At 46.0% G+C, this 12,824-nt stretch overlaps 1 protein-coding gene across 2 annotated transcripts in view; it reads left to right on the forward strand.

Moving 5' to 3' along the window:
- SYT17 (synaptotagmin 17) overlaps window positions 1-12,824 on the forward strand; it is an 89,923-nt gene that overhangs the window by 49,835 nt on the left and 27,264 nt on the right. For both annotated transcript variants that reach the window (XM_055409568.2, XM_088833061.1), the window contains exons 6-7: window positions 1,684-1,804; window positions 3,663-3,818. In XM_055409568.2, coding sequence (XP_055265543.2) covers window positions 1,684-1,804; window positions 3,663-3,818 — 277 coding nt within the window. The remainder of the gene's footprint in view (window positions 1-1,683; window positions 1,805-3,662; window positions 3,819-12,824) is intronic.

The raw sequence follows: 12,824 nt of genomic DNA on the forward strand, positions 1-12,824 counted from the left end.
TTGGGTTTTTATTTATTTATTTCTGGCTGTGCTGGGTCCTCATTGCTGCTCGTGGGCTTTCTCTAGTTTAGACCAGCGGGGGCTACTCTTCATTGCAGTACGTGGACTTTTCATTGCGACGTCTTTTGTCGCAGAGCCCAGGCTCTAGGGTGCAGGCTTCAGTAGTGGTGGTGCTTGGGCTTAGTTGCTTTGTGGCATGTGCAGTCTTCCTGGACTAGGAATCCAACCCATGTCCCCTGCATGAGCAGGCAGATTCTCAACCACTGAATCACCATGGAAGTCCACAATATTTGTTCTAATGTCCTTATCAGAAAGGCACTCTAAAAGACACATAGGTAAAATAACGTCATGTCTGGGACTTGGTTTAAAATATGCAGCTAAAGTTTTTTTTTACAAGACAGGGTATAGATGTGCTATGGTCTGAATGTCTGTGGTCCACTCCCCCCGCCACCCCCCCGGGAAGTTCACATGTTTAGAATGCTAGCATGCAATGTAACGGTGTTAGAATGCTCAGCCTTTGGGAAGTGATTAGGTCATGAAGGTGGAGCCCCCCATGAATGGGATTAGTGCCCTTATTAAAACTCCAGAGAGCTTCCCAGCCCTCTGCTAAGAAGTCTGCCACCCTGAAGAGGGCCCTCATCCAACCATGCAGGCACCCTGATCTTCCAGTGTCCAGAACTGTGAGAGAGAAGTTTCTGTTGTTTATAAGCTCCCCAGCCTGTGGTATTTTGTTTTTATAGCAGCCTGTATGGACTAAGACCAGATGAAACATGTCGCAGCATGTTGATAATTGGTATAATTGGGTGATGGGTATATGGAGATTAATTAAACTGGACTGTTTAATTTGCATTTGAAGTTTTCTACAATTAAAAAAATGTTTACAGGGATAACTCTTGTTTCTTGGTACTGTTGGAAGAATGGAGTCATGCACTGGGTGTGTATGTGAACGTCCCGCAACTTCCCATAATTTGGTTGTATTAACAGCAAAGGAACGGATACTCTTCAACAAGGGATGTTACAGCCCGAGCTTGCTGTGGTGAGGCTAGAAGCACAGGCTTTTTGTGGGCTCAGCCTGCAGGTTGAAAACAGATTTCTCAACCTGTTAAAATGTCACAGATAAAATAATATAAGGTCTGGGAATTACCTGAGAACAATATGAGAGCCTGCAGGACGGTCTCCCTGCAGGGTGGTCTGCCTCCCCAGTATCCTGCTGGAAGGCAGGCTAGCACAGTGGTCAGAGAGTCTGGAATCAGCCTCCCTCGGTCCAAGTGTCAGCACTACCACTTTCTAGCTGTGTGGCCTTGGACATGTTTCTGAGCCTCTGTCTCCTCCAAGCCTCAGTTTCCTCTTCTGTTAAATGTGAAGATTGAACTAATAATTTCATGTAAGGTACTCAGCACAGTACTTGGCATGTGGCATTTATTTATTATCATTATTGATGCTTTTGTTCTTACTATGTTGTTGCTGCTCTTAAACATTCTAAAAGCAGAACAAACTTTCTGACATGGATGGAAGAAAATAATTGGGGAAAGAGGTTAAGAGAAGTCAGAAGAAGAGGTACCCTCCGTCAGCTGATCCACCCATAGAAGTCTGTTTGTGAGCTGCTCGAATCAATTTCCTGAATGAGAGGTGCAAAAGAAATACAAAAAAATGCAACTTCCTGATTATATCCTTTCTCCACAGAATGAGGTAGAACTCGGGGAGCTGCTTCTGTCACTGAATTATCTCCCGAGTGCTGGGAGGCTGAACGTTGATGTCATTCGAGCCAAGCAACTTCTTCAGACAGATGTGAGCCAAGGTTCAGGTACAGTGTGGCCCCTCCTTCTGCCATTGCTTTAACAGGGCATCTATGTTTGTCTTGACACCGGGAACCTGATTTTCTTTTTCTGCATCCTGGATGCTGTTAATTAATAGGACCTTCTGAGGATAAACTAGTGTCCAGATCTAGTCTGTTAGTTCAAAAGATAAAATAAATGATCAGATGTCTCTTAGCATGAGGCAGGTAAATGATACCATTCCATCTGAAGTGGGGGTTGGACCGAGACCAGGTGTGATAACTACTGAAATCTGGATACTCTTTGTACACGTGCGGCCTGGAGGAAGTTACTTGCTTGTGCAGATGCTATGCTTCCCTGTTAGCTCAGCTGGTAAAGAATTCGCCTGTGATGCAGCAGACCCCGGTTCGATTCCTGGGTCAGGAAGATCCTCTGAAAAAGGGAATACCCTCTGAAAAGGGAAGATCCTCTGAAAAAGAATACCCACTCTGGTATTCTTGGGCTTCCCTGGTGGCTCAGCTGGCAAAGAATCTGCCTGCAGTGTGGGAGACCTGAGTTCAATCCCTGGGTTGGGAAGATCCCCTGGAGAAGGGAAAGACTACCCACTCCAGTATTCTGGCCTGGAGAATTCCATGGACTGCGTAGTCCATCGGGTCACAAACAGTGGTACTTGAGTGAGCCACTTCCACTTTCACCTTCCAGATGCTATGCCTGCAATGGAGACACCATGCTCCAGGCGGCGGTAGTGTGCCCTGACAATGCTTTATAGTCCGTGAGACCAGTGGACACCTTCTGAGGTTCTTTTTTCTAGCTCATTTCAAGTGTAGCATACATCTTTGTAAATCCCAGCTCTGGAAACATTGCTGTATTTCAAGTGTCTATCACACACCAATTTAATGACTTTTAATGAAATAGAACAGATTACATTCCCTCCTTATGTAGCTTTCCCATGACAGCAAAGGATATTATCATGAAAGTAGTCATGGTTGCTTGGATCTCTTCAGCTCAGTGGTGGAAATATAGTCTTTTCTAAGTGCAATAGCTAAAATAAATTACTTTTGCTATAAAGTGACAGCTGAATTTAGAAGACAACATGTATTCTCAAAAACCACATAGTAAAACCACATAGGAAAAACAGATTTTGAAGGGGCCAGTGGAGGGAATGGTATTAAGGCTGGAGAGTTTCAGATTCACCACAGTGGGAGAGTCAATATGATAGGATGATTAAGGGCTCCTGGGTAAAACTGCCTGGAACCAAATCCTAGTTCTACTTCTTATAAATGATGTGGCCTTGGGGAAGTTACTTAACCTCTATAAACCTCAATTCTCTGTCTGAAAAATTGAGATAACAATATTTATCTCATTGGGTTGTTTAGACGAACGTAAAATTAGATAATGTACATGAATTTCTTTGTAAGCTGTAAAGTGATCTAAGAATAATAGTTATAATTCTGCCATCTCTATTTTCCCCTGTATGGGCTTTGAGCTCACTGACGTGATGATGGGCCTCTAAGGGCAGAAAAATTAGGACAGGCTCTGGGTCTAGCTATTCTTCCACTAGCCTTATCTTAAAGCAAATCATTTCCTATTTCAGTTCTCAGTTTCTTCATCTGTAAAATGAACACAATGCCTGACACATGCAGGGAGCTCAGTAAATCTTTCATGGCTAGAGAAAGAGAGAAAAGGGTGAGCAGAGAAGAAGCTGGATGGGAAAAAGAAAAAAATATGTGGATAGATGGGGAAATGGATAAATGAAAGAAGGAGTGGAAACCTGGAATGGATGGACTGATGAAAGATGAAAGAATGGGTAGGTCACTGGGTCAAATGGTTGGAAAGTTCGGTGAATGGATGTATTGGGTTTCATGATCTCCAACACTCTATTCTCAGACCCATTTGTGAAAATTCAGCTGGTACATGGACTCAAGCTTGTGAAAACAAAGAAGACATCCTTCTTAAGAGGCACAATCGATCCCTTTTACAATGAATCCTTCAGCTTCAAAGTTCCCCAAGAAGAACTGGAAAATGCCAGCCTAGTGTTTACAGGTAGGTGGTGTTCTAGACATTGAGAACTACAGGTGAGACGTATTCAACATATTGTCCTAGGGATAGAAGGTGATCTCGAGAGGGTGATATTTAAGAACTTCATGTCTGGTATTTAGCTACCTGGGTTTGAACTCACCATTTGTGAATTTGGAAAAGATTTATAGAACCACGGAGTATAATCATTACAAATGCGAATTTTAAAGCCAGATTTCCTGGCACTTCCACATAATTACTAAAGTCTTAGGCAAGTTACTTAGCCTCTCTGAGCTTCAGTTTCTGTCATCTACAGAATGTGGGAAATAATAGTACTTGTCTCATAGGTTTGTTGTGAAGATGAAGTGACTTATGACTTTGAGATAATCCTAAGTACTATGTGAGCTTTGATGATATGATGATTCAAGTAGCTTATGGTCTAATAGAGAAACATAAGAAAATATGATCACCTAACTCAGGAGGATTTTGAAAGGCTTCCCAGAGGACATGGTATTTAAGGAAAGACTTCAGGTGCCATACTCTGGCTGAATCTATTGTTTCCAAAGTATAATTTAATCTATTGTTTCCAGGATGTATTGTTATCTATTGCTGCAAAATCACCCCAAACTTTAGTGGTTCAAAACAGTCAATATTTATTATCTCATATTTGCTGTGGGCCAAGAATCCAGGCACAGCTTTGCTCGGTGCTTCTGGCTGCAGTTCTCTGACAGGGCTGCAGTTAAGGTATTGGTTGGGGCTGCAGTCTCATCTGAAGGCTCACCTGAAGGTTGGGTGGGGATCTGTTCTCAATCTTCTTCACATAGTTGTTGGCAGGATTCAGTTCCTTGCAGAACATTGGCTTGGGGCCTCAGGTCCTTCCTGGATGTTGGCCAGTGACCTTGCCCAATTACTTACCGCGTGGACTGCTTCATAGGGCAACTTACAATATGGCAGCTGGCTTAAAGTGGGCAAGTGAGGAGGCAAGAGAGGATGAGCCAGAGGGAAGCTATGGTCCTTTTGTAACCTAGGCTTGGAAGTGACAACCTATCCCTTTTGCCATATTCCACTCATTAGAAGCAATTCACTAGGTCCGGCTCACGACTGAGCGACTTCACTTTTCACATTCAAGAGGAGGGGATTATACAAGGGTGTGGATACTGGAAAGTAAGGATCACTGAAGCCATCTAGAAGCTGCCCTCATCCACCACCACAACACAGATTTAATAGAAGTAATGGTTTCTATTTCCTGTGTCCTTTTCACTGACCTCACCTGTATTATTGCTAATATTCATCATAGTCCACCCTGTCAAGTCAACATCATCCTCATCAATTTACAGGGCAAGGGGCTGAGGCTTAAAACATGAGCAATTGACCCAGGGGCTCCAGCTGGTAGACAGGATTCAAGTTCTGGTCTTGCTAGCTCCTAAGATCAAGGGATCTGCATTTCCTCAAGCACTAAGGTCACGATGGCATTAGGGATCTGATCTCATATTTTGAGGAGTCTTGCTCCAGAGTAATTGGAAACCATCATCTGTTTAGATCCAGTCTAGAATCCTTGGCTTACAGGTCTCCCAAGAAAGCAGGCCATAACTGAAAAATCTTGCATGAAGTCCTTCCACTGAACAACCTTATTGCCTCTCATCCACAAGATTGCAGATATTCCATGTTTCAAGACCCCTCCAGGCAGGCTGGTCTAGGGTTTCTCAAGACCTGTCACCCTGAGAGTCTGCATCCAATCAGGGCTGCCTGCCATAGCAGAGGTAATGATTTCTGATAGAACCTGTGATGGCTTCTGTCCAGATTGAGTCACCAACAGACGGGGACGCTGCTGTCCACAGTGTTCCAGGTCAAGACAGAAGACAGGGATTCCATTGACTCCTTAAAGGTGGCCAGCAGGCAGTGGGAGCCATATTGAACCAAGACTGGATCCAAGCATGGAATCCGATTCCTACCTCCCTCCTGAGAATAAAGGACTTATTGCTCGTTTAGATCAGGAAGGGATTGGGGGAGGGGGGCATTGAGAGAGCCCATGTGGAAAGTCCTGACACTGTTATATTTTACTTAAAATTTTATGACCAGAGTATCACGTGCTTGTGAGTGATACAACTGAAGGAAGTGTATGAAGGGAGAATCAGAAGATCAGAGGGGTTCACTGCTTAGCCTGGGTCCTAACTTTGTGGCCTTGGGCAAGATCTGTGTGCTTCAGTTCTCTCGTCTGTAAAACAGGGAAACTATACAAGGAGACCTCAAAGGACTGTTACCTAGATTAAAAGAGATCCATTCATAATCAGTGCTGAGCACTGTGCCAAGCACAGAGCAAGCCCTCAGCCCGCAGGAAATTATACTCCCTTCCTCACCTCCTTCCAGGCCCTTCTCCCTGAAGTCACCGCCTTTAATGCCCTGGAGTGTCCCACTCCACGCTTTTCTCCTTGTTCACACAAATGTCATCCACTTATGGAAGAGTCAGTTCTTTTAAAGAGTTATCCATTAATTCCATAACTGTGTATTTAGCAATCCCTGCTCTTTTGTGGAGGTTTCTGGACCATTCTGTGGACGTCATTCTGAAACTTGCTCCTGTTTCAGGAACAGTGAATGTGTTCAGTCCCTCCAGGTCAATGCAGATATGGATGGATCTAAGTCCTTATTTTTAATAACTGCATCATATACCATCATGTGGCAGACTATGATGAAAAGCCAAGGAGCAGGGATGGAAGTGTGTGACAGAGCATCAGAGCCCATGATAGGAACTCTGGAGGACCCTCCCCGGAAAATTACACAGAAGAACAGAAAATATTGCATACAGTTCTGAGTTTATTTATTTTTTGAGCCACTTTAGATCCCATATGTGAAGCCCATACGGCCGAAGTCTCAAACCAGAGCGGCACTCCCATCCCCCTAGCTCACACCCTGCATCCCTGTTTAGACACCCCCCCACCCCCAGCTCCAGGGGGCTGTTGTTGCCTGTGGCCATCAGACAAGGTCTATACTCTCCATTCGTGGAAGACCTGCTTCTCTCCTTTAAAGGCCTTAGCTCAGGTTTTTCAGTTTAAAAGCCCACTGAAAATATTCTTTGTAGAGTAGGAAGGATTGCAGACTTCTGTGTCCCCCTAAGCGAGGGAGTCTCAAGCTTGGCTGCGCTTTGGAAGCAGCTGGGAGTTTTCACCTGCTGCCAGTGGCCAGATCCCACCAGAGAGACTCTGGTTCAGCTAAGTTAGCTGGGATCCTGGGCTCTTTAGAAGTATCTGTATTTTAAAGCACCCCAGATATTTCTAATGCTCAGTCAGGGTTCCAAACCACAGCTTTGAGTGAAAATCGCTGCTGGGGTGGCATTTGCAGAAAGACCACTGGCTGGAATAATAGAGAAATGTGGACTGAGCTGGGAGCTATCTCAGCAAAACTGTGACTCTAGTGAATTCAAATCCATGAAGTTCTAACTTGCTTTATTTATCAGCTGGGGGAAAGAGTCACCTCCAGGCTAAGGATCTGAAACCCAGCCCATTAGCATGTTTCCAAACACTTCCTAACAAAGGGAAGGTTGATCTGCAATTTAAGCGTTTGCCGAGAATCCTGGTAAAAGCCTGTAATTAGCCGGTGGGCTGGGCTTTCTGAGCAGTTCGTTCCTGTGTGGGATGAGGTTCTTCAGCAGTTTTCAATCAGGTAATTTTTGCAGCTGAAGTTTAAAAGAAAAGAGGGGGGAAATGGCTTTTTGATTCCTGAGACAGCAGCGTGCGGTCCAGAGACCTTCTAGAAAGAAAAGTGGAGTTGGCCCCTGAGGTTATTGGGCTGTTATTGGAAGTAGGAGCTAAAAAGAAAGGAAAGAAAAAAAGAAATGTAGCTTGATAACAGCTCTTTGAAAAATTAAAAATAGAATTGCCATATGATCCAGCATTTCTGCTTTTGGGTATATGCCCAAAAGAATTGAAAGCAGAATTTAAGACATTTGCACACTCATGTTCATAGCAGCCTTATTCACAACAGCTAAAAAGAGCAGAGGAGGAAGGGTGGGGGTTGAGGAGTGGCCAACCTGAGTGTCCACTCAGGACATAAATGGACAAACAGAACGTGGTGTATACATACAATGGCATGTTGCTCAGCCTTAAAAGAAGGGAAACTGATACATGCTCCAACATGGATGAGCCTAGAGGACATTATGCTAAGTAAAAAGCCAGACACAAAAGGACAATACTGTATCATTCCCCTTATATGAGGTACTTAGTGTAATCAAACTGATAAGAGAAAGAAAGAAGAATAGGTTATCAGGGGTGGAGGGGAGGGGAAATGGAAAGTTAGTGTTTAATAGGCAGAGAATTTTAGTTTGGGAGCATGTAAAGATTCTGGAGATGGATGGTGGTGATGGCTGCACCATGTGGAGTGTCTTAATGCCACTGTATACCTTGGGGCTTCCTGGATGGCTCAGCAGTGAAAAGTCTGCCTGTAGTGCGGGAGATGCAGGAGATATGAGTTCGATCCCTGGGTCGGGAAGAGCCCCTGGAGGAGGGCAACCACTCCAGTATTCTTGCCTGGAGAATCCCATGGACAGAGAAGTCTGCTGGACTGCAGTCCATGGGGTGGCAAAGAGTCAGACTTGACTGAAACAAGTGTGTATGCACGCATACCTTAGAATGGTTAAAATGGTAAATTTTATGTTACATGCATTTTACCACAATTTTAAAAAGCAAGAGAAAGAGAAGAAATGCAGCTTAAGCTCTATAGAACCTCAGGGTTTCTGAGTAGTTCCTGGAGGCTGAGGCTGGACCCTCGCAGACTGTCCTCTCTGAGGGGTTAAGAACAGTGGTTAGGGGCCAGATCCTTCAGCAAGATTCCCAGGGTTCACTCCGTGATCTTGGCACTTTTCTCAGCTTCTCTTTGCCTCAGCTTCCTCATCTGTAAAATGGGGACAGTGGTCCTGACTTCAGTAGATTGTGGTCAAGACCAAAATGAATTAATACATATGAAGGCTTAGAATGGTGCTCAGCTCGAGACAGTGCTCCTTAAGTATTGGCTCCTATTATTACTACTAGACAGACACCAAATTTCCACAGCTAAATGCCATCTTAAAGCTTCTGAAAAAAGATGGGTTATTATATATAAATAAATACTTTGTTCTAGCCACTTTGTCAGTTTGGAGTCTGAGATTCTGTGGAAAGCACAAAAAGGGAAGGAAGCACTTCCCTTTGTAGACTTACCCGGGTGGGGTATTTTCTCCTCTTCCAGTCAATCTCCTTCCTGGTGTCAGAAGAAGACCGTCTGTCTGCTTGGAGGTGAAGTTTTGGGGTGCTTGCTAGATTAGAAGGAACTGAAGTTCATGTCCTGATCCTCTGACCTGGCCTTCTGAAAAGCATTCAAGGCTCGACCTCATCTGGTGACTGGAGTCAAGAGGCAGTTAGCTTAGAAAAGGTTCCCAGCACCTGGGAGCAGCAGGAGTGGGGACCGCTGCCTACAGGTGGCCTCTGATGGCAGAGCTGGGGGCGGGCAGGGTCCAGCTCCCTGGGCCAGGAGCCAACTAGGCATCAGTCCCCACTGAATGACTTTTTTTGAGCAAATACTATGTGCTGTTGTTGTTCAGTCAGGACATCATGTCCAACTCTTTGTGACCCCATAGACTGCAGCACGCCAGGCTTCCCTGCTTTTCACTATCTCCTGGAGTTTGCTCAAATTCATGTCCACTGAGTCGGTGATGCCATCCAACCATCTCATCCTCTGCCGCTAGATGCTCCTTACTCAGTAGACCACCAGACATTCATGACACGTGTTCTCACGGAGCTTACTTCTAGCAGAGGGACATCAATCAAATGCCACAGCAGTAACAAACTCATTGTGAATTGGCCTGAGGGTTATGAGGCGGAGAGCAGGGCCTGTTGCAGAGTGCCCAAGCCAGTCTGGGGAGTGAGAGGAGGCACTCTGGAGCTGGGAACTGAAGGGTGTAGGGAGGGAGGCCAGGTCAGGCAGGGCTGGAGGAGAAACCGAACGTGACTTCACACTTCAGCCAGGTGCCCACGGGCTGCCAGGGGTCAGCAGGGAAAACCCGTGCCCTGCTGACCCCCCAAACCTGCTAGAGTTTCTCAAGGCAGCTGCTGCAGGAATTAACCTGTGCATGGACTTAGAAAGGGGGCCTTCAGTGATAACCAACACTGAGCAGCTGCAAAGCACCCGGGAAGGGAAATCAGGCAATGACTGACACTCCTAGCTCTTTACCAACTCTCAGAGTCTGTAGTTAGAACTAGAAAGCTTGGTGCCTCAAACTTTCACATGCACAGGCATCCCCCAGGGGTTTTTTAAATGCAGATTCTGACTCGGTCTGGGGTGGGGCCTGGGGTTCTGCATTTCTGACAGTACCCAAGTGATGCATATGCTGAGGTCTGCAGACCACACTTTGGGGAGCAGATACATAGAGACCCAGGAAGTGCTTTAGGGTGAGTGACATTCTTTCTGCCTGTGTTAGAAAGAATTAAACTCTCCAGCAGTGATCCTAACCTCTGCACATCATTAGATTTTCTAACCCCATCTGTATGTTAGTATTACATGGGGTCTTAAAAATATCCTGATGCCCAGGCCCGGAGCAGCTACCTCAGCAGGAGCACCTGTATCTTGGATGGGGCGGGTGTATCTTTCAAAGCTCCCCAAGTGGATCTCTTGTGCAGTCTGGACTGGCAAGCATTTGCCTTCCTGTTCTGCCTCCCTCCCAATCCCGCTGTCTGCTTGGAGGCCTCCCAGACCCCTCTCTGAGAGTGAGTTCCAAGGCACCTGGTCTGTTTTCCATAATTGCTTGGCTTTCTGCAGCTGTAGCATCAAATTGGTTAATTGAATCTGCTGGAGAGATGAGAGGGGTAGAGAGGCGTGGAGGAGAATGAGAAGGGAGGTCTGGAGCACAGTGTGCCGCCCTCTTGCCTGGAAAGACCTCAGAGTTGAATGGGCACCAGAGGACATGCTGGAAAAGTGTCAGGGTTTGGGACATCGGGCAGTGGTTTTCCAGTGGAGGAGAGGAGGGCAAGCCAGTCTGAGAGGGGCATAGCCATTCTGTGAGAGCCAGAAACTCCCTTGAGATTGAGATGCTGCAGATTTGTTCCAGGGTACAGATGTTCCCCAACAGCTGGCCTTGGCCCACCTATGCTCAGCCTCCTCTCTTCAGCCTCCTGCATGCTCTGACTTCTCCCCTCCCACACCTACTCACTGGGCAGCAGGCCCATCTCTGCCTCCTAGAGAGATGGTTGCTCAGAGTATGGATTGACGTGTGCAATTTGGTTCAGATGTCACCTTTATCACTCAGCAAGTGTGTGTGACCCTGGGTGATTGAGATCTCTCTTCTGAGCCTCAGGTTCCTCCTCTATTTCTTCCAGTCTCAACAATTCAGGTAAAAAGCTTCGGGCAGTGCCTTGTACATAGTTATTGCTCAATAAATACCGGATTGATTATGATGATGATGGTGAGATGGATGGACCCACCATAGAGGAGTGGACCCTGGAATGACCCAGACCCTGGAATGAACCTTGGCCCCACTGTGAACCAGTTGTGTGACTTCAAGAAAATTACTCCACCTCTTTGAATCCTAGCTTTCTCTTGTGTAAAATCCAGTGCATCATTCCTATTATGGGAATTAAACACAGGTCAGCTTGTGGACCTGTCCATCCAGAAATGACCGCTTGGAAATTCATACCTGCTGTTCTAATCATTGCAAAGTGCATGAGAATCAAAACACTGACACTTTTGAGGTTAGCCGCTCAGCCCAGCATCTGACTCCTCACCTACACACCAGCATCCCACATCTGCCAGAAGCTACAGTGTCTGGGAGCCAGGGCTGGACACTAAAGCTGTGTGGGCTCAGCGCCAGAACCAGGCCAGCTTATGCTGGGGGTGGAAGCGTGTGAGGAGCTGGCTCCATCCAGACCTGGTCATGGGCAGTGAGCAGCAGAGTGGGGAAACTAGAGCCTCGGCTTTCTAGCCATAGGGACTTGAAAGTGGATCCCTGAGAACCAGAGTGGGAAAGATGCTGAGAGGATGCAGCTCCAGAAGGGATCCAGTGAGCTTGTGTGTGAACTCCTAAACTCACCCTCAGGCTGCGCGGGAGTGGAGATGGCCCCACACAGTGTATCAGAGACTGACACCAGAACCGCAGGGTAGACCACCACCCAGGTCCTGAGCTGGCCCCTGGGGGACGCACGTGATGGGCAGATAGTAATAACACTGCAAGGACTTTAAAAACTGACCTGCCATTGGAGTAACAGCACATGAAGGCAGGTTAGCCTAACCTGTGACCAGTTGCCTGCTACAAGTCAAAAAGATAGACATATTCAGTAGAATTGGGACAACACCTGTGTTGAGGTCCTCTAATGGACTGGAACCTGGTGATCCGGAGTCGACGATAAGAAGGTAAAAGAGAGAGAGAAAGAGGCTGATATTTCTTGGTTTACGCAGAAAACCAATAAAGCCCTTTGACACAGGGCTTGCACTGCTTCACATATGCACCAGGCGCCCTCTAGAAGGGGGTGAAGACACAGTGTGCTTTCTCGAGAGGGTCTTTGAAGCCCGGGCAAGAAAGTGAGCTCAGTAGGCCTCTGCGCTCCAAAGAATTAGCCCGAGAGAGAGAGAAAAAAGGAAAGAAAGACACGGGGACCCAAGCTCAGATGGAGCAAAGGTGTTTATATCAACATAGTGTGGGTATTTATACTGTCTTACAAGGTAACTATTCTCAGCAAAGATAAAAATCAAAAGTCCAGACTTACAAATTATCATAAGGCAATCCATATCAAAGAGAGAGGGTTGAAAATAATCACTTTTACTGTATGGTCCATAAAAAGGAAGAGGGTTGTAAATAGTTACTTATCACCATATGGAAAAATTAAGGAAGGAAATGCATGCATTCCTAAGCCCCAGAAGTGGTTTGCCAACTCCTCTTAATTCCTGAATATTCAGGAATTAATAAGGGACAGAGGATTCATGACAGATCCAAAACAGCACACAGGAAGCTTCCTGTTAAATGTTTCCTAACACACCTATACTGTGATAAGATTTGAAACACTCAGGTTGCAATCCCAA

This window comes from Moschus berezovskii, chromosome 27 (genome assembly GCF_049115385.1).
Source record: "Moschus berezovskii isolate FMDL1 chromosome 27, NW_MosBer_1.0, whole genome shotgun sequence".
Lineage (NCBI taxonomy): Eukaryota > Metazoa > Chordata > Mammalia > Artiodactyla > Moschidae > Moschus > Moschus berezovskii.